The 22,103-nt window shown below is 35.0% G+C and overlaps 1 protein-coding gene across 4 annotated transcripts in view; it reads left to right on the top strand.

Moving 5' to 3' along the window:
- The window catches only part of LOC138307511 (protocadherin-15-like), a 76,338-nt gene that overhangs the window by 39,342 nt on the left and 14,893 nt on the right, over positions 1-22,103 (top strand). For 2 of the 4 annotated variants that reach the window (XM_069248299.1, XM_069248301.1), the window contains 2 exons: positions 6,770-6,874; positions 21,972-22,040. In XM_069248299.1, the coding sequence (XP_069104400.1) occupies positions 6,808-6,874; positions 21,972-22,040 (136 nt within the window). In that variant the 5' untranslated portion in view covers positions 6,770-6,807. Of the gene's footprint in view, positions 1-6,169; positions 6,391-6,503; positions 6,651-6,769; positions 6,875-21,971; positions 22,041-22,103 lie in introns of those variants that run through there. The other 2 variants (XM_069248298.1, XM_069248300.1) reach the window with 2 other exon arrangements.

The following is a 22,103-nucleotide window of genomic DNA, read 5'->3' as shown; positions in this document are numbered from 1 at the left end:
ATCTTGAAGAGAATGTGTTGGGACTAATTATGAAGAAATTAACATCACTTGAAGTAGAAAGAATCAAATTTTATTATATCACACAAGCATAAGGAGTGACGTGTGGTTAATGTCTCATAAGTCATACAATGCACATCCTCATGTAGATCTGTACGTACCAAAATGGTACCATCGATCGCCAATAACATATGAGTGACATCATCCGAAAATTCTCCCAGACGTATATCTTCCCGCTCTAAATGAAGTTTGTTACCGGGAGTAATTGCCTGCGGTTTTTTCTAAACTCGATTGGAAATGTCACTTCGCCGATGTTATTAACTACCACAGTATGAAAAATTAAGTTTTAATCGGCCATTCTAGGTATTTTAGCGCTGTCTTTAATACGATTTTGAATGTCCCTTTCTCTCATCCTCCCTATCCTGAAGATATAATTACAACCCGTTTGAACTTCCCCTTTTCCGTTGACATGCTAATGGCCGCTAAGCTGTTTTATCGCAGAACTCGCATAAAAACGGCTCCTAATTCACTTAGTCTCTCAGTGTTGGGCCTTTACGACGTTGGTGAATAATTAAGTAATGTTCGATCCTCGTCTGCTTCGAAATCCAGGCCCGTCTTGGATATAAAACGATACTTTCATCGGATGTCGCTACATAGGGAGTGTATAAGTCTTTCATCCTCTTCCACGTATCAGCCACCGTTCCAAAGTAGTTGCTGTGTCTAATATAATTAAACTACCTCCCGTCTAAAAGTTTGGAGTTTAAGACCAACATGTAACAATTCCTAGTAATTGTATGTCGATACTTAACTCGTCTTAAATTCTTGCTTCAGGAACAAACGACATCTCCTGAAGTGGTCAAGTTGGTGTGCTTTATTTACACTTCATTTTGTCGTTCGTCATTTTAACATTTGGGGTCATGTAAGTAGGTTACAAGTTTAGGTGGAGGAGAGTCGTACCCAAAGGATTATTACTGACCCATGGTCAGTATCTAACGCAATTGACCATGGCGGTCCTTCATCCACCTTGAATAGTGATGGCCTGGTTGGTATATAAAGTCTGTTTAGTCAGTTTATGGGTTCGGTGCATTCTCTATAAACACAAACTTATTGAATCAGATGTAAACATTTACCCACGTATTTTCGTTGCAACATTCATTGTTGTGCTTCCGTCATAGTATTTGCATACTATGCAATAATATGTGAAAAAAAACTATTACTGCACGTACCCCGGCCCTTTTAAGGAAACTCGCTGCTATACGGGAATGCCGATATTCTGTAATGCTTATTTTGTTTCCAGAATACGTAATCCGTCGTCTGTAACTACTTCAATGACATAATGCTTTAATGCTCTTTACCAGACACTTCCTTGTACTATGCAGAATAATAATGTGCTTCAAAACAAAACTCATGAATATGAATTTTTTAAGTCTTACCTAGAGTTTGCTGTTTGTTAAAAATTCCAATATCCGTATCTGTCATGATTAAGAATAATTAAAAAAAAATCCTGCTGCAAATCATGCTGTGACAGGACTAAATCAAATCAAGATAAGCAATAATGATTCGGAAAATTTTGATAAAATCAAATAAATATTGAACATCGCGAGGTGGGTCCCATTGTAACGTCTTTGCCTAGAACTACCGTAACTACATAACGTCTTTCCGAACTCTTCCGAGTACGGGTCATAAACTGTCCGACTTCCGTTCGGCAATAATCGTAACTTCTATGGAGACCAGTTTAAATTTAAGGCATGTTTACAATAATCGACTTTCAACAACTGCTGTACCAAAGTTATTAAAAAATCAATATAAATATTCTTTGATATAACTTAATTTTTACTACATCTACAAATACAAACAATATGGGGGTCGAATCTAACTTGACTTCTTGTAGATAGTTACGTTTAGTGTGACTTTAAAAGATTCGTTTGTAGTTTTCATAAATATTTCTATTTTTTTCATATGAAAACTTTGTCAAATAAAGCAAGTAGTTAATGTTTTAAAAACTCAAACAGTAAGTAAATTTTGATTATTATAAAGATGCTTCACCGGTGAAACATGGTATTTTTTTTATCAAAAACAGGAGCAGGCAATTTAGTATTTTTTTTCGGTTACAAAATTTGCTTACTTTACACAATTACAACATAATTAATTGCATCCTGAAAAAAATCCGTGGTACTATGTCCTATATTGAATGAACTACTGATTGCGCATGCACCAAAAGCAAAACAAATTATTTTATATCACTTTTTGTAACAATAAGGCATATATATATTAAATTGAACACAACTTATAGTTCAAATGATGACCATCGTTTACGCTCTGTCGGCGATGTAGCATCTTTAAGTCATCAACATCTTCTATACAATAGAATCATATCACCTGTTGTGACTAACTGGTACCGTCTACAAGCCAGTGACTTTAACTCCACGCGAACTCAACATTTCCTTCAGCAATGAAAAAGTTTAATTTTCTTCATGATAAGTAGCTGCTTATGAAAAACCTGAAAGGTAAAGTGTGAACTTGTTCAGTATTGTAAACGGAAATACGTCATATATTAACTTAATGAACTTGTAAAACGGCTTTTCAATCACGTCAGATACACTTAAGGTTGCCTTTCTGCTCACAATATACCAAAATCTAACTAAATTGTTTCTGAAACGTAACTAACAATTTCCATTCCGTAGTTTTATGCCATCAGAAAGCTCCCTATTTGGCAAAAATTGCCTTAAAAGCTACCAGGGATAAATCACTGAATTTAGAAAGGTTTTTCGTGTTCCTGATACTATCGTGTGTTGTAACGTAAGACTGCTCTGTTAATGTTTTCCTTTTTTGTCAAAGGAAACAAACGTCGGGACAAATAGCCAGCACCAGGCGCTGTGGGCTAATTGCGTACGGCGCGCTCGATGACCTAAATCTGAACATTGGCTGTGCGTACGTAGTTGTTGCTAATCATTTATTTCAGACAGATGATTGGATCGATCGAAGAATTTAGCAATTAATAAGAATATGGTAAATCTTTAATTACAAGTCGATTAAATAAACATGATGTCTGGAACTTAATAATCTTTTGACAATCACCATCAAAGAAGGCGACGTATCCAGTGCCAAGTTATAAGTTATCGGGACGTCAGACTAATCACTTAGGGATCTAATCGCGGCTAGGGTAGAAAAAACAAAAACTAACATGTCGGGCGAAAAATTGTCGACACAACCTTGACGCGAGCCATGTGGTATGCGGGAAATATTGCTGATATCTTTCAAGCACGTCTTCTTGTTTCGGTTCATTATCTGCAGAACTAGATTTGATGGTGTTTCAATTGATAATTCTTGAAGAATGATATGAATTATATACGGCAAGGCACACGAAAAATATGCAATTTAACGCACCAACAATGATTCGATTTTGACTCGCCCCAAATTATTCTTATCTTTTAGTTAAAGATTAAATTGTTATTGACTTTATTGAAATATATCAACGATAGTTGACAGTTTACAATCAATTTCAGAGAAGTTAAAGGCAAACAATCGTTCAGATTTTTTTTAATTTTATTTTTTTATTTTCCATGTTCACTTTTAAGATAGATTGAAGAAAAAAGATGTCTTATTTGATATGTGGACATTTGGAAAATGAAAACAAATAATTATATGGACATATATATCCTGCCTTTTATTACGTGAATGAGTACAGGATATATCAGTCTTTGTTTCGATACATATAAAATGTCTAGTATTACACATTTGTTGATGATGCCAATATACACGTACCCAGCTTAACAGAGCATCACATCATCGACTGTGTATTGTTATCTATTATTGCATATATTTACTTCGAGTAAATTATAACGAGGGTTTGATATGCCCCAAAGGGCCATACAGAGTGCTCAGCGCTAGCCACGGAAGTCTGTCTGTGGACACCAGAAGGTCCAAGCTGCAAGGATAATGGAGACATTTACTGGTCTGCCGACTATAGTCACACTTTCTTTGTGGACATCTATTCTTGTTTTCGGTCGGTAATTGTCAGACGTTTTTGATTCCAGACGGCTTTGTTACCACACTTCCCAATTTGAGTATGGTCTTGTACACAAGCCGGCCGTTGTACTTTACCAATATATCATAGTTGACATACTTATCGAGAGGCTCTGACCAGAGCTCTAATGCATGGGTGTGGATTTAGATTTATCAGCAAATAGCTCACAAAATAATTTTAGTTATATTTTAACATGAATCAGCGGAAGGACAATTGAAACACGCGTTTTTTTTATCCAAAGCCTGCTATTTTTCTATTATATTTCTTGTGTCATACATTTTCATTATGAAATGCACGTCTTGTTAAATGGTTTAACCTTGTTGCATTTCTAACGCACCTAAGGACGTAATGTTATACTGTTCAGCTTGGCATCATTTAACACAGGTTCTTAGTCTCACCACTACATTTGACTGAGATTGTGAAAAGGAGTGAGGATAATAATATGTACTTTAAACATAATCTTGATGATGATTTGCAGACGTAAGTCATCAGGTGCATAATACCATATATGACTAAAAAAATGGTATGGCTCATATATGGTATTAACAGAACGTCACAGTGTAAGTGTTATATTCAGAGACAGGACAGCAGTGTCCAGCTGCAGTTGAAATACACAGTTGTATTCATGGAAAATTATTCAAACTAAGTTCAATCTATTCCTGTTCTGCGCCACATGTTGGTCATTCCTGGCTGTTAATCGTCTGAGGAAGCACGTCCAGGGATTGTGTTAAAGCTGTTTATTGACCAATTTAGGGTAAAGTACACGCTCGTAGATAGAAATAACGAAATCTAGAGATGCTTATATAAATGACAGGCTGCAGACATTATAGAGAAACATGACTTGATCCGAAAGGATATTCCGACATTTGTGTCTAATCAATATGGCTACATTTGTCTGGTCTGCCTCACCTGTGTGTCTGCTGGGCGTCGTTAAGCCTTGATAGACAAATTGTTTAATGGCGATCGAAATGTTTTACTACCGGTTCACGCCTGATGATGACGGAGGTAGTCTTTGATAAACAACCAATATACTTCTCTAGATGGACCATGTTATCGGTCTGTACTGTTTGGTTGGCTGTTGCACGTGGTTGTCTGCACCCTTTAATGTTATCGTGGTCCTATTACGTCGTCTAATATTAAACAAAGACCCGTATATGGTGTAATAATATGTAACTGTCAGATGCCCAAAAACTGATTTTACAAATACACTGTACACTATGTGCATAAATCTATGACACCAGCTAAAAATGATGTCTGTCTAATGTTATCCCCTCTTTTGCATAATGCAAAGTTATCTCCCTTGCGGAAAAGTTTTAATTGTGACGTCATTAATTTGTGAGCGAAAACTACGCCGTATTCTTTGAAGATATAATGTTACACTCACACAAACATGACGTCGCAATCAATATCTACTCGCAAAGGTAGATAAGTCTGAAATAGGTAATGATGGAAATGTCTTCCTGTGACTTAAATAATTGTCTCCACCGAGTGACTTTCTTGGATTCACAGGAACGTTAGAATGGGTATGTCACTTTTCTACAAAATCTTATTATGCGAAACGATTCGTCAACAATAATAGTATTAAACACTGTTTTATTTTATTGATATCTGAAGTTTAAGATGTACAAGGAATAGAATGGTATAGGTTTGATGTAATTATTAGATGTCTTTGTAGAAAGGTTTCAGTATGATAGAACTTTAAAAAGGGCAAGATTTCCACTATTACAAGGAGACACAACACGAATATACCGCAGCATCCCAAAATATACAGACATTCACACTTTAACATATTGCACACATGGGAGGTCGTCCTTAAATTACATTGGCTGTTTATACGATGTTAAACTCTATAAACCAAATTCCTATTGATTACAGTATGTTTTTTTAAATATACAAAATATTGTTTTTCGATAGTGAATCATCTAAAATACGTATTTCGAATTTAGTACGTGACCAACTCGGGAACTTTTATCACCTAGCTTACCGCCCAGAAGTTTGGAACTATAATGTATAACTGAAAGCAGTTGTGTGTCTGTAAATGTAATGTTTGATTTTTTGTTGATGAATATATGCAAAGTCATCTATTGGCCATGTCAACGTACGTACATCACCCTGTCCGTTTTACCAATGAAGACCGCGAGAGAGCACTGGGTCTTTAATGTCAGAGAATATGTACGTGAATAGTTCCTTCTTCACTGAACGCTGGGCCGCTTTTGATGGTGCAACATTTAAATGTCTTTGACATTTTTGTTTAAAAGCTGCACTGAAGTACAGTTTTTTATCAGGCGAGTTTTACCTTGAATCACAGACAATCACAATGCATTTCAGTGGTGGCTGATTGTGACTCACTGATCAATCTATTCGCGGTAAGAAAGAAGAAAAAAATCTTTTATTTTTTATTATTATCATTTCACTGTGAATCTTTCGTGAGAAAGTCATCCGCTACTTCTGTTTTCGAGATCAAATAGATGTACGGGCAGTTATCAATGATATAAGTATTCATTAAATAGCTTTCGACAAACGCTGCTTACCAGCACAGCCTACATACCACCACACAATGCTCCATCGGGACAGGATATATTATTTGAACTACGAGGGGTGGTAAACTGTTGAATATCATTTATATGTAAATATCATTCATAGTGCGTACATAGCGTGCCGAACTATAGGAATTTAAAGTCTCACGTTTCAACAACCGGCTGTGAACGGTATGAGTTAATACCTGTGTTTATTTCTCTCACACAGGTATAACACAGGTAACAGACACACGTGGACTACATAAAATGGACAGTTTCGTGGTCATTCTGGGACTTTTTGCATTATTTCTCCGGCCAGTGACAACAAATACAGGTAAGTGAGACATACAACATCTACATATCTTACTTGCTTACATGTTACGCCTGAGCGGAGGCCATTTTGAAGTAAATCTGGTCGCTCTGTCCGTTTTGTGATATTGTCACACAGAGATAGAAAACATATTATGTGTCACACACTTTGTATATTTGTGTGTGTTAAGTAAGGAAAGGGGCACGAGGGAGGGGGAGTACGATGCTAGCTTAAATAACTAGTGACAGAAAACGATGTGGATTGAATTATCTATCATGTTATGCGTATTTTATACTTTCTCGGACCCTATACTTAAAACTTACTTAACAAACACGGACTGTCACATGTAATGTTAATTCTTTTATTACGTAGCCTCAATTTAAATGTCTTGTCGTTTTCACATAAAACTAATTATACAAAAATATAGAAGAATGATTATCGATAGCATGGTGCTCATCATTCAGTCATTCACTACCGTCTGCAGCTATTTCTTACCCATCAAAATAGAAGTTGTGTAAGTTATACACAACAGTTACCCATATAAGTTACCCACAACAGTTACCTACAACTAAATGTTGTGTACATCCAAAAACATTTCTGTTTCTAAAATGTTACCTTTAGAGGTTATTGCATATGATCATATTGATTTACTCTATTCGTTCATTAATGCGATTTATTTGAATTCGAGTGAATGTTAAATACATGTACCCTTGAGGAGTAAAAGATAGATACAGTCCCTGTCTAAATGACTTCCTGTTCTTCACAAGTTGTGATAAACATTGTTAAATGTATAAAAGTCACAACTTCTTAAAATTAATGTTAAGTTTACGTACCAGGAAGTCAGTGAGGATTTAACTGTTGATTTTCACTATCAGTCCCCGCAGTTATAGAACATTGATTTCGATCACATTGCTATATTGGCAGATTGCAGTTCTTTCATTTGTCCCAAGCATACCCTTAAATATCTTATGTTCCTTATCATACAACGCAGCTACAAACTATTGCTGCTATCGGTACTGTAGATAATGGTCCTATACACATTCCTTAGCTTAGCAATAGTGGAACATTCAACCATTACTACGGAACGATTCTTAATTTAAACTTACACGGTTTCGATTGCATTTTCTGTGTTCTTTCTCCTTATTACAGAGATAGCTCCCTTGCGTGTAGCTATCGACTGTTACGTCATTATTTTGTGAGCGCAATTCACGTCGTTTTCTCCAAAACGTATGACGTAACGCTCGCATAAACATGACGTCACAATCAATACCTACCCGCATGTGCAGATAACTTTGTAATGTGCAAATTCGGAATAGTTAAATTGTCGTCAAACGTTTAGCACTTGAGTTTGATAGTAGCGTTGAGCCCTGTTCCAGCCTCTATATATACCATTCCGGTTAATGAATTACTTTTCTGAACCAGCTTGTTAAGCAACCTTACGTATATATGTCATATCTGCTTGTTATACCGATAATTTATTCTTGACCTTGAAAAATTCTTAGTCAGAATGCTGTTTTCTACTTATCCATATATCGTGTATAGCTTCACTCAAGGACAAAACTAGTCTAGTACACTTAAATATTTAAAAGGCGTATTTTTGCTCGGAATTTGATTAAAATGAATATCCTTGAAAGTAAAATTAAGTTCTGTGTTTTAGGCTCCTAGGGAAAATTCTATACTACCATTATTGGTAAGAAAAAGTGGCTTTATCAAAATGCTGTTGTGAGAGAGAGCCCGATCGATCACTTGAATTCACCATATAAGCATTGTTGTACGGCGTACCATTGATGAGGAGACTTCCTAGCGGGGTTTTACGAGCTTAGAATAATGCATCATTACAGCAAACATTTCCACATCTAACCAGAAGTATTCGATATATACGAGTGTAATCATGTTATACACGAGCCGTTAATACAGATATATATATATAGTGGGGATAACTCCTTAAATATCTTGCATTCACTGACCTAATATAGTAAGACTCTTTCATGTGTGGATAGGAAGGATAGTATCATAGGAATATTCTGTCTCAAAGTCACAAAATATAGTAATGCCCGATGCTTGCCTGTATATAATTGCCAGTTGGTAGTGGATTTGAGGACATATCTGTTAGATTTCCAGTCTTGATTTATGGACACAAAGAATATCCCAATGTCACTATAACCTACTTCTTCGTTCAATCAACCTAGTTTGGTAAAGACTGAGTTTCACTGGAATGACAGTGGTCTAGGAATACAACTTTGTGTGATGCCATGATAAGTGGTAGAATTAATATAGGAGTTACAGAGTTTATAGAGAAATGAACATATAGTTTTTGTCATATTAGAGTATATCCCCCATTTAATCTAGTGATAGTTTGAATGCCTATATATCATGTCTTTTATGTACTTGAGCATGACTTAGTTTAAGAAAACGTGGAGATTGTCAGTGAGGTCTTTGGCAGTTACTTTGTTGTCATTGCTGGTAAAAGAAGACAACGTGTGTCAAATGTCATATAATTAACTTCTTTTGTTGAATTTACATCTCCTCATGGAGTGGAGACTTATTTACATGTGTAGGATGACATAAGTTTAACTGTTAGAAACACGGTCATCGTTTGTCGTAAAATTAGCTAATGATCTTGTTTACATTCTCACGAGGAGTGAAATCTAATGTATAAGATGACATGAGTATGGTATAAGGGCATCATCTGACATGATATAAGCTTCTTTTGTTGTTATTTCCATTTTAGTAAGGAGTGACGACTAATTATGTATATAGGATGACATGGTTATGGTACACGAGCAAATCCAATCTGATATGTGTCGAGGTTTAATGAACGACATGGATGAACCCACATTATATAAAGCTGTGCCCCACTCTAGTGTTGTTTATAGTAATCCACTACACCGTATCATTATCACTCTTACATACGCATTAAACCCAGCTTATTTAACAGATAAATACCAAATGTAAATATGTTTGACTGAACTTCACCGTCTCACAGCGTATCAGGGGCATTTTTAAAGGGACAAGCCTGTCAGTAAGTACACGTTAGAGAATATCCGGTCATGCGTGACGTTAATATACAGCTTGACACTTCATCAATGGTGGAAATTTTTCTACCTACAAATGTACAGTAACAGAAGAAACGTGCAGTCGCAAACTCTCGTGTATCGAAAAGAGCTAATCCACATCCATACGCTCCACATTCATATCATGTACATTGCAAGATTAGATAAACTGGTACATCATCCTGTATTGAAATATTGTCTAGTACATTACAACATACTTTCATACAACAGAACTAAGCAAACTAAAAACAGAACTAAAAAAAAGATGCAAGTTATTAAAAGTTATGATTTTAATGCAGATTTCATTCTTTTGCCAAACCCATTATTACTCCAAGCCTGTCTTATATTTGTACCGTTTTATATCGACAGAAAATTAATAAACAAATGAAACACTTTAGCTTGTTATTTACAATGGAAAGGGGGTGTCAAGGATGCGTTAAAGACTACATACGATGTAGCTCCGGTGCTACCCGGGCACCTCAAAACTTCAATCGAAATACATATCACGGGTTCAAAGTTCATGGTTACTGGATGCTTTAAAAGAATTTTAGACAGACTCATCATTATTTGCCGCACAGATCAGTAATCTACAGTGAATCAGCTGACATTTCGGAGATATTCGAACGGGGTCGATCCCTGTCTGCTATGATAAATGTCTGGTGATTGTCGTCCGATAACGCTCAGGCTCAGTTACATAGATATTAAATGATCGCTTATCTCCCCTTGGTTACATTTATACATCTCTGTGTCACGAGGGGGCAGCTTGGTTGACCGTTTTTCTTTTATATTTATGTTTTTCACAGTCTCAGTTTGGTTTCAGTATCTTATAATTCTACTTCTTGATGCTTGCATGCACTTTTTTAATTTTTCTTTTCATTCTATTTTGTTTAATAGTTGATATATTTTGTAACATTAACTTATAATACTAATTCAAATTGAACATATACACGAAAAAAGGGCAAGAATGATTTTCTTGATATTTTCACTTATGTTAAGGGCAGGTTTGATATCAAAATTGTTATTTTTCGTAGTACACTGATTTTAACTTCGTTTCCTTGAATTCCAAACTGATTATATAACTCAATGCACAACAGACATGTGTGATTACATCAGATTGGCAAGGTTCGATTTCATCCTCAAATTAATTAGACAATCGTAGATAACCGGAAATGACATCACGATTACAAATCGTCTCCTTGTTTCCATGGCAGTGTTTATTATTCTGTCTCGTGTAGCACGCTAACATCTGACACAACAGACGGATCGGATCTCTCCCGATAAAGGTCTGCAGCCCCGGTCCGGTATCTAACAGGGACACAGACATGGTTACACGGATTTCTATCGATTTCTCTGTTTTGTTGTTATTTGTAGCACCATAAATAAATACTAGTCAAATCAGAATTGTTTGTTTTCTCCTTGCAAGTTTCTAACAGCATAACATGTCCGTCTAAGTGATTTATGTCGACATTTCTCACACCGATACCAACCCCGGGGGTCGACTTAAGTTTCACTTATCAAACTAATATTGATTTCTTTTCTCGCACAATTAGATGAAAAAGTCCCTGTCGCTCCTCATTTTTCAAAAACTCCAAAACATGTCTGGGCTCCATGTACAGATGACAGATGTGTGTTGGGTAAATGTCGAAAGAGCAGGACCGCAGACTTTGTTACACTACTAATAGATAAATAGATTAAATCTAAAACATCTCACGATACAGGTTTTCCTGTGAATATTCATGTGGAAAGAAAACCTTGCTATATCGTTGCTATAATGTCCAAATGCACAGGTTCTAAATAGAGACGTAGAAGAAGTAGTAGTATGTGCCATCTTTTACAGCGTTACACATGGACTTCTGCTTAAGCTGTGTTGACTAACCACCCCGTATGTTGGTTCTAAACAGAAATATGCAAGAATCAAATTATACTTGGTCACTAAGTATATTGGTAGCTAATGTTACAGCAACAGTGATATGAACAAAGAGCAGTTTTACCGCATTGTGTTGTACCAAGTGAGTTCGAACTTTTATAGTGCAACACATTAAAGCTGCTTGCACTATCCATCCCTTTTACGACCTTGTTGAAATCCCCTCTTCTTGGCTTTGCTGTATTCCCTCTTTCCATCCCTGCTGTATGTTCTTTAAGCATTTTAAAGTCTGGTTTGTGAAATATTTTGAAAAATAATTATCATATGACCATGGCTATTGCAAGGACGTTTGAAAAACATCAACCTGAGTTCGCTATCTTTCGGCGACATTCCCCTCTAGACGGCGCCGGAATGATCAAGTTACGAAGCTTACTCATTAACTCCCTACCGTATATGGCCTTTTACGAACCACATAAAAATTAAAACTTCCATTTGGTACTAAAAGACGTATACTTTACCCATTGGGACATAATATTGAAGTAATAACTTTCCTAAAACTGCTGCTTACACACGTAATTATATCTACGTACATGCATCCCCAAACCTGACATCATGTCTCCAACTAACATTCGCAAATGGGTATTAAACGGAGGACGCAGAAATTAGTAAACTGTTTTCAACAATTTATCTTATTTTTGATTATTGCTGTTAAACTTTGATTTGCCTAATCACTATTTCAACAACTGGGCCCATTTATAAGATATTGGTTTTAATATTTCCCACCAATAAATTAAAGATTGAGTCACTGGAAAGTACAACAAATAACTGCTTTAAACCTTTGATCATCCCCACTTTTCTCCATATGTCAAGTCAGTGTAGGAAGACATCCTAGATATGCCACTGGTAACTGACATGTTATATCATAACTTCTTCACTACCATACGCTTCTTACCAATAAGTCTTGATGAGAGGATAATGAAATATTACGAGAAAAGGCTGCCTTTCTTTTACGGATTGACTGATAAAACCTTTAAGTTCAACTTTTATGTCAACACATTTTAGAGCTCTTTAATCCTATAAAAGAGTCCTTACCTAACCGCACTCCCATCTCTTGAACTAGAGTGTATTTTTCGCAACGATGGCGATAAAGCTCTGTGGTTGTTTATGGAGTTTTAATAGTATTGTTGTTGTCGGAAAATTTGTCATTCTATTACGAAAAAAACTACAAAAAATTCAAGAAATGAACACATACAAAACCGCCCCATGTCTGATCCGGATTCCTCTCTATCTCAGCTTATTAATATATGGAATTTTCCTTGTTCAGGCCGAATAGACTGGTCCCTGATACATCCGGTGTTAACAAGTTAGAAGCTATTGTTTTCTCATCTAATATTTTGTAGATAATGCGATGACACGCAAGAGACGTATATCTTTTTCGTTTTGTTCCTTTGAAGTATTAACATATTTTAAAGTAGATTAAAATACACATTTATATGAATGATGAGAAAATATGGTCGGTAGGTACATTGTCTTAGGTACCTACATGATTCGTGCCTCGCCTTGACAGTACGTATACACTGTACCAATAACCATTTAAGTCCCTAATTACCACAACCTAAATTTGATTGACAGGCACGTGACCCTCCAATGGTTTAGTGTTTATCAGATTACTACAGTTCAACAATGACGAGATATGTTAATTACAGTCAACATAATTAGGAAAGGAGGTGTTGAATCTATATATAGCTTTATTTGTAAAACGGTGGGAAATTGGATATCTTTTGAGATAATTTGTTTTTAAAAGTTATGTTCTCCCTGGTCATTAGTTTGGGCAGTGATACGTATCACTTTATGGAAATATACTATCGTCAAGGAAAACGACTGCCTTTATCAGACAAGATGGGATTTGTGTTTATGTTTGTATGACTGTAACATTATTTAAATAAAACGACAAAGTATCTCAAAATGGCTATACCTTTTGGGATGTAATACTGTAAATACTGTCTTGATTATAATAGCTGGTAGATATATTTTTTTTTCGTGTCTGTTGGTTAATTCTGACACTATCAGATTTAATAAATGATTTCATTCGATTTTTTTTTATATAATTTTGATGGCAAAGTGCTAGAGCAGACTTAACAGTATTTTGATGTTGAATGTAAATGCGAATGGTACATGTATTACTATGTTTATGTGCCGTAAATTCCTTAACAAAAGTTTAAAACTGTTGTTTAAAAATTTGGACTCAGTTCAGCAAATAAGGTTATCAAAGGACACGGAAAACAAGTAAAGCGGATTTGTATGAACTCAAAATTTTATGATAAATGAATCGTATTCTTCGGCGATATTACAAACATACCTAACTACAATGACAACCCTTGTATTATATACAATTACTGATAAAATTTTGCCGGGTATTTTATTGCTGCATTTGTGATAAGTAGGGTACTTACAAGGTTGTTTGGATTGAACTCGTAAATAGCTTGCTCAAGTGGTTTGTTGACAGTCATGAGGACCCTCTCGCACAATCACGTGACCTGGATTGCTGCAATTTACGAATATAACGCCTGCGCGGAGAAGCATTTATTGGCACTGGAACGGGTCCCTGCCATTCACTTGAGGTTCATGGCACACCTTTTTGTTTACCCGCCATCTATTGGCATGAGTGTGTTTCCGAATTCCATTAGTCCAAGTCCTGGTACATCTGCAGTATAACACAGCGGATCATATTGATATTGTTTTACGTTGACCACTGGACACTAATGACACAAATATGTTTGCATACCTTTTCATCTGTATTTTCTGAAGTTGAAAGCACACAAGATACATTAATGTCGTATTGTATTTGTTACTTGTTTCACTCCGAGATGTATTTTTGCCTCGCATGGATGTCATTTGTGTACCATTACGTATTTTACTAATTTTGTTATAAAGTTATAGGCATATTTGTGCGAAATCACAAGCAGTAGAAGTTCAAAACATTAAAATGTAAGAAAACGTTAAACATTGAAAATTAAAAAAGCAGTTCGCGTTAGTAAGCGTCTTTGATTTTATTTCCAGTAATTACATAAAGCTGCCACATAAATTCATTTATCAAAATCGCAAAAATTAATAGAACTAAATATGTTGACGTATTTGCAAATTGTTCTCGTATCAGGGCCCGAAATTATTGCTCTATAAAGGAATCACATTTCGAAATTAGATTTGTTACTGACCATTTTAACAAAGAAATTTGTTGCTTGTATTGGTAGATCGACATATGTATTTTACTGTATAAATATTAATTATAATTTTGATATGTAGTACATGTACTTTTATAGGGCCATAGTGCATACAATTTATAATGCATTACGTTTTGAATCCCGTCTGTCGGCATTTCCATTGTCTTGAATTATATAGAAAAGAGTGTTCCTATCCTTCTATTTTCTCTAAGAATAAATCTTTACTCAAGATGGTAAATATGTGTACTAAGACGTACATGTAAAATTATGACAATTGTTCTTCCGGTAGGCTCACACTATGTTATTGACACTGAATAGACAAGCCGCTACCAATCAATACACCTTTACTGGTGAATAGATATAACCAAGAAGTAAACAGCTATTCACTGTCTGACCTTTGTATTCTTGAGTATGGACTCTTTGAGTTCCCACCAGATTTTAGCAAAAAGGAGCAATCTGATAGCAATGTATTACCTGTGCAGGTGCAAGTTATCAACTTCAGTTTGAAAAACAAAATCACTGACATTTCTTCGTTATTTTGTTCAAGGTTTTTTGTTACCTGTTTATCTTCTGCGATTATCAAATTAGCTGAATAGAATAAACATTATAACTTATATTCTAACTAAATCATTCACGTATTTCTAGCAAATTGTAAACTGTTTGGATTTTATTTGCAAGCCATACACCTATAAAATGACAAAACTAGCTATAAATATGTTTATAAAAAGTCGACCTGTCAACCTTTATGTAGACGAACCCTATCCACATTGAAATATTTTAAAAGCCATAGCTTGATGCTTTGTAGAGCACCACTCATAGCATGAAGATGATGGTGTCATTTTAATACAAAGTCCTAGTTCCATCAGCAATCCTGAAGAGAATATTTACAAAAGTGAAGGAAAGTTCCGCGGTGGCCGGGTGGTTGAGTTGTCTCGACATATTACCACAAGCCCTCCACCTCTGTGTTTGAATCCCGTATGGGCAAGTTACCAGGTACTAGCCGCTGGTCGGTGTTTTTCTCCGGTTACTCTGGCTTAGATAGAGTAAAAAAATGGGCACGCCCTTACATGACCATGGCTGTTCATAGGACATTATATGAATCAAACCCAAACCCTTAATATGTTTTTGTTAATTTTATATTGGCTTTCTATGTGAAGTTTAGTTTAATTCTAAGTTTAGGACATTCTTAACGTTAAGAACTGTTTATGAAAGTGTGACAAGCAATGTTTATACATACATATCATCATGCACAATTCATTGTTTTGCATGGTTTGATGTGATAATTACATGTATAACTTTTACGCGTTAAATTGTTATGTGCAGACATACAAATGATAAATCAACAACAATATTATTCTTTTGAAATTTAAAAAGTCGATTGTTATTGATGTTTCCCCATGATATAAACCTGACATCAGCTTTCAACATTGTAGAAATAAACTTAGTAAATGGTCATTTTACATTTTAGCTATGTGAGCACTGCTTCACGTACGTAGCATGTCAAACTTGCCAAACAGATATCTAACTTACTAACTGATTGAACTCGGATAAGTTGCATTCAAATATCAAAATATGAATTTATTATGTGAATAAATATGTATTTGCTTGAAGTTATACTTTGCATAGTGTCTTCCATCCACACATTAGCATTTAAACAGAATTGTCTATACGTGTGTACGTACGTGTAATCGCCGCGCTACAAGTTATGGCTACGTGTGGCAGATACGAGGCAACATAAAATGATGACGTCATACACGCTTAATTCAGGGGATTCCCCGTCTACACGTACACGTATACGTAAGGTTGCTTAACTTCTCTATTGTAACTAACCTTCCCCCCAGTCTCTATCTTATACATTGTATAAACTAAGGACTGTTGTAATAATTAACAAGGGCGATATCGCATTGCGTGATAAAAGGATCATAGCAGAACACGTAATGTTATTGTTTTATAGGAACGGGTATTTCATAGGTTATATGATGTGTTATTCGCTAATGTCAACTTCACGTCTAATTGATTTATCATCTAGTTTATTTTCGTATTTTTTTCTGTTATTGTTGTTATTAAAGCATCAGTCTTACTCAAACCCAAAAGAAATGCAAAATATTTGCTTCCTGGCTTTCCTCTTTTGAAGGATATTTCTGACACTTCGATAAATGTATTTTCTCGTTAAACAAATAAATATTGTTCATTCCTTCCATTAAAAAATCCACATAAAATTTGCACTTTCGTGCGTCATAAATAGTAACTAAATAAAATAATGAAGATAACAAAAGTTCACCTTGAAAGAACTCTATCATTTCTATTCTGTTTTTGCATATTACAAAGTTGCCTCCTTTGCGGATAGATATCCATTGTGACGAAAATGTTTTGGGAGTAAATTTCACGTCGTTTTACCTGAAAAGTATGTGTTTTACTCGCAAACACATGACGTCACAATTAATACCTTACCACAACGGCATGATAACTCTGTAATATGCAAATACAGAATCACTGACGGTTGTTCAAACATATGGCGATGAGGTTAGGTTAAGGGGTTTACCGTACCTTCACGAATATCTTCGGTTGTAGGTACGAGTATGGCAATGAATACTGATGGGTAATTTATACAGAATTGTATCCTAATGTTTGGGACACCCTGAAGCTGTCCGGACCACCTGTGATTCGTTAATAATGATGTTAGGGTCGAACGTTAGGTATTTGTTCGTTTAAGAAACATTCAGTAATTTTAGGGGAACTCTGTAACTGTTCTGGCCATTTTATTGTTGATTAAAGTATCTCTTTATTTATTCCATTGATACGATTGAACTGGTGTGTCCTGTTAGGACCATTCAGTAATGTAAGGGGAATTATTGAGCTATTCATACGGGAACATTTCATGCTATTTCGTCTGTGCATTACCGTTCAGTAATGTAAGGGGTTATTTAAAATACATGCACTACGTCCGTGTAAGTATTAAAAGTGATGATATGGCTACTTCGTCTTTCTAGGACAAAAAAATATTTTTAAAAAACCCCCTGTTTTCATCTTCAGACACTTGACAATGAAGGATTTCATTTTGTGATAATTTTCATTATTTTGTTTTGACACAATACTAGACTTTAATACCTTAATTTTGAATATATGATTGTTCATGTGTAAAATATACATCTCAGCTCTGATAGATTTTGATAATTAGCATCAGCCAAAACTAAAAGCTGCATATTCATTATAAATGTTCTCGCTCAAAATGTACACCATGTACTGCTTATAATGGAAAGTTTGCAATTTTTTTTCTTTCCAAAATATTACTTCGATAGGAAGTGCATCTTCCAAATAATTTCTAAAATAGAAATTGTTTCTTCCAAATTATTTCTAAAATAGAAATTGTTTCTTCCAAATTATTTCTAAAATGGAAAATTGTTTCTTCCAAAATATTTCCATGATAAAAACTGTGTCTTCTAAAATATTTCTAGGATAGAGATTGTTTCTTCCAAAAATATTTCATCGATACAAATGCGCCATATACGAATTAAAAACTGATATAAAATTCTTTATACTAAAGGAACTAAAACACCATACACTCAACATACCGCAATGTCCTGTTTTATTAGTTTGAATGACGTGCTCATGTCAGCTATTGTTTAGAAAAAACCAGCTTGTATTACCAATAGTATAATGTCAATCTTTCTCCAAACTTCCCTTGTTACCAATGAATCGTTTAGCTTCCATGTTTGATAAGTTTTAGATGTTGATTAAAGCAGACGTTAAGGTGATGAAAAGCGTACTTAAACACAAACTCATTGGTTCTGTTTCCCAAGTGTACTCTAAACCGGTAGGTCAAATTGTTTAAACGTTTCCTGAATCCCAGGTGTAACCTAAACCAGTAGGTCAGATTGTTTAGGGTTCGTCGCCATCTTTTTTTATCTCCACGGAGCTGGATTGCAAAGAAAGTAAAGCAAATAAACATTTCTGTGATATCGTTTTTATATTAAGCTAATTTTCCACCGATGCATTAATCCAATAAAACACCAGAGGGATCACTAATCCCCAACAATAGAAACACAAGTTATGGCATAGTAGATCAGCTGAACCTCACCGCAAAATCCCGTAGTAGAATACGGTATATCGACGTAGTTGATGTAGATTACCACTAGATGTATCATACCAATGATTGTTTATACTCTGAATTAGTCTGGAGTGTTGATTTTAATCTGCTGTCATGGTTATTAATTACATTAATTTAGGTGATCTGATATTTTTTATGTTAGTCATTATCATAATTTGGCGGAATCGGATTTTCATTTACCGCGTACATGTACATGGATGTAATTCATTCCATTCACTTGAATAGGGATAACATAGTATTATAGTACGAAACAGAAAAAAAACTGTTTTATTATGGACAATTTATTTCATGGAAGGACAACACTATTTTAGCATAACTCTGAAATTATTATCCAATAATGATTTAATGAGTTAAACGTATTTTTGTAAAGTTTTTTTTTTAGAATTAATAAAGTCGGAGAAACTCACAAGAAGACTCAATAAGATATATCACACACCAACACACATACAGACGCACGTACCAAAAACAAATACATCACAACTTCTGGGTACATTCTTAAATTGAGCTTAGTTGCTGGGCCTAAATTCATGAATATGTCTTAACTGTAGGTAATTCCTTAACTAAAATTTCCCCATAGAAAAGCATTACAAAAGCTAGTAAGTTAAGGAGTCCTTAAAATATGTAATGCTTTCCTATGGAGAATTTTACGCTAAGATATTCCTTAAATTTAAGAAATATTCATGAAACTGGGCCCTGGTAGGAAGGAAATAAAACAAAAATCAAAATTAACATAATTACATGGTATTATAAATGATGAATATTTTTTTTATATATTCATCCCGTTATGACAGTTTATAACTGTATATCAAAAACCATAATACCAACCCAAGAAACTTCCGTGAAACAGAATCATGCGTATAGCTTTAATCAGGAAATCAAAGATTAAACCGGAAGTATCACCACTGTGTCCGATTATCGCACCTCAAACCATTGCGTGCGCATGCAAGAAACCTGAGGAATGTGATGTCGGTTTGCTGCATCCAGCGGTGAATGAGACGGGGTTTGATGTCAGGTTTTAACACACGCTATACATAGTCTAGAACACTAATGAAGCCATCTATACAGCTCTGGCAAAAGCTATTACCTCAAAGATTACAAGATTTAGAGCAGGAATTATTGTCATGCTGAAATTAATTTCGTGAAGCACAATGGAGAGGGATTCCTCAGCACACTTGTCATGAAGCTTGTCACACCTTTTTACAATGACTACCGCGTCTGTTACAGCAACTCTAATGAATTCCAAAACATGAAACCCTGAAAAAAACCTGAAACGTATTACATCAGAAATTACTACAGCATGTCATAATTGAAGCTAGTTTCCGACATAGATGATAGAAACACATGATCAGCGACACCCGCGCAAAGCTACTAGAACAAGGAGAAAGCGTAATTTTGAACCCCCATAAATGTATTCGCTGTCACTCTCGTATTCAATTCACTTACTTAATTACATTTGAGAGCGGATCATTCTTCATGTAGATGTAATATGTTTCAATGACCTTTAGAAAGAAGTGGTGACCTTGAGGTTAAGGTTATATATATCATCACTATTCATGTCACTCTATATTTTCTCTTTTGAAAGATTTTTACACTGGTACAAATACAAAGGGTTCGGGCACACCTCAGGTCATTTGATGTGTTTTGTATCAAAACGTATCATGACTTGAAGGGCAATGTTTGTTTACAATTAAAACATTTCTCATCTGTTTTATATTGACAACCATATATTACCGTATTATTCATCCACAACCTTGTCATTTTTTCATCTATGTGCAAAATGATATGTGATATTCTTTACTTTTTTTCATTCAGCTTGTTTTCTGTATCGTTCCCTGTCCTTCTGTTATAACATTTAAATGCATGTTTACAGAGATTTCGCTTATCCTTTTCAACAAAAAATCAGTAAAGTATCCCCGTTAAACTGTCATCAATATTCATAAAACCGTTTTATTAAAAGCAGTTGCTGTGTTTATTTATGAAGGAAGCATTAAGTATATCAACTATTGTTATATCTTATACAGCATACAGATATACTTTGTGATTCAAAAACGTTAATGTGAAGATGTAAACTTTATAATTAGGTTGACATGTCATAATAGAGCTTGAGAAGAACTAAATAGAGTTAGGCATGGTTCGCCGTTAAAAACAAACGATGTCATGATGCCATGGTTTGCTTTATTGTTTAAAACGGCTTCACAGCGACAATATGGTAATTAATTCTATGTACAAAATGCATTCGACGGGATGAATTTTAAAACCTGAAAACCAATAAAATTAAAGTATTTACAATATTGATCGCTATACCATTTGCTGTACAATGTCAGTGAACTTCGCTAACAAGGTCGATGACTTCGAATCACCTGACAAATGAACATTATCAGAAAAAAAACCATAAGTCTGCCAATCTTTTTATGGTTGATCGTGAACCTGCTATTTACGTTACCTCTAGTGACTGCTATAGTCGTGATCTGTGTACGATTGTTTTTATTTTACTCTAATTGTACTTTACGCCTGATGGCGATGGGGGTCCCCTGTTTTCCTGTAGCGTGCCTGTAGCGATACGTCACCCAGTACACTTATATAAGATGTAAGCTGATTTCCGACTACTCTCGCTAATTTTGTTACCATTTATAAATGTATATCAGGTTGCTTATCATTACCCAACTCATTGTCTCTGTTTTCTACAATGTTATAACTATACATCCCTACTTACTATATTTGTTTCAACTTCGTGGGGATAAATCTGTACATTTAATAAATGTTACAATAAAATGCATCGTTTATTTTGTCATATATGCGAAGTTTGGACTAAAAAACGATCAATTTTTCGTTTTTGTCGATAAGATTTAATATTACTTTTTCTTTTTTATTATAGATCCCTGCTCCATCTCGTCGACAGGCTATGAAAGTTTTATTACAGATGTACCGGAGGATACTCCCGTAGGTGAGGAACGATAGACACAATATCAGTATAAGTTATTCTGGTGTTAATGCAGAAACGAACCAT

This window comes from Argopecten irradians, chromosome 14 (assembly GCF_041381155.1).
Source record: "Argopecten irradians isolate NY chromosome 14, Ai_NY, whole genome shotgun sequence".
Taxonomy (NCBI): Eukaryota; Metazoa; Mollusca; class Bivalvia; order Pectinida; family Pectinidae; genus Argopecten; species Argopecten irradians.
This window is presented reverse-complemented; position numbering and strand designations above follow the sequence as displayed.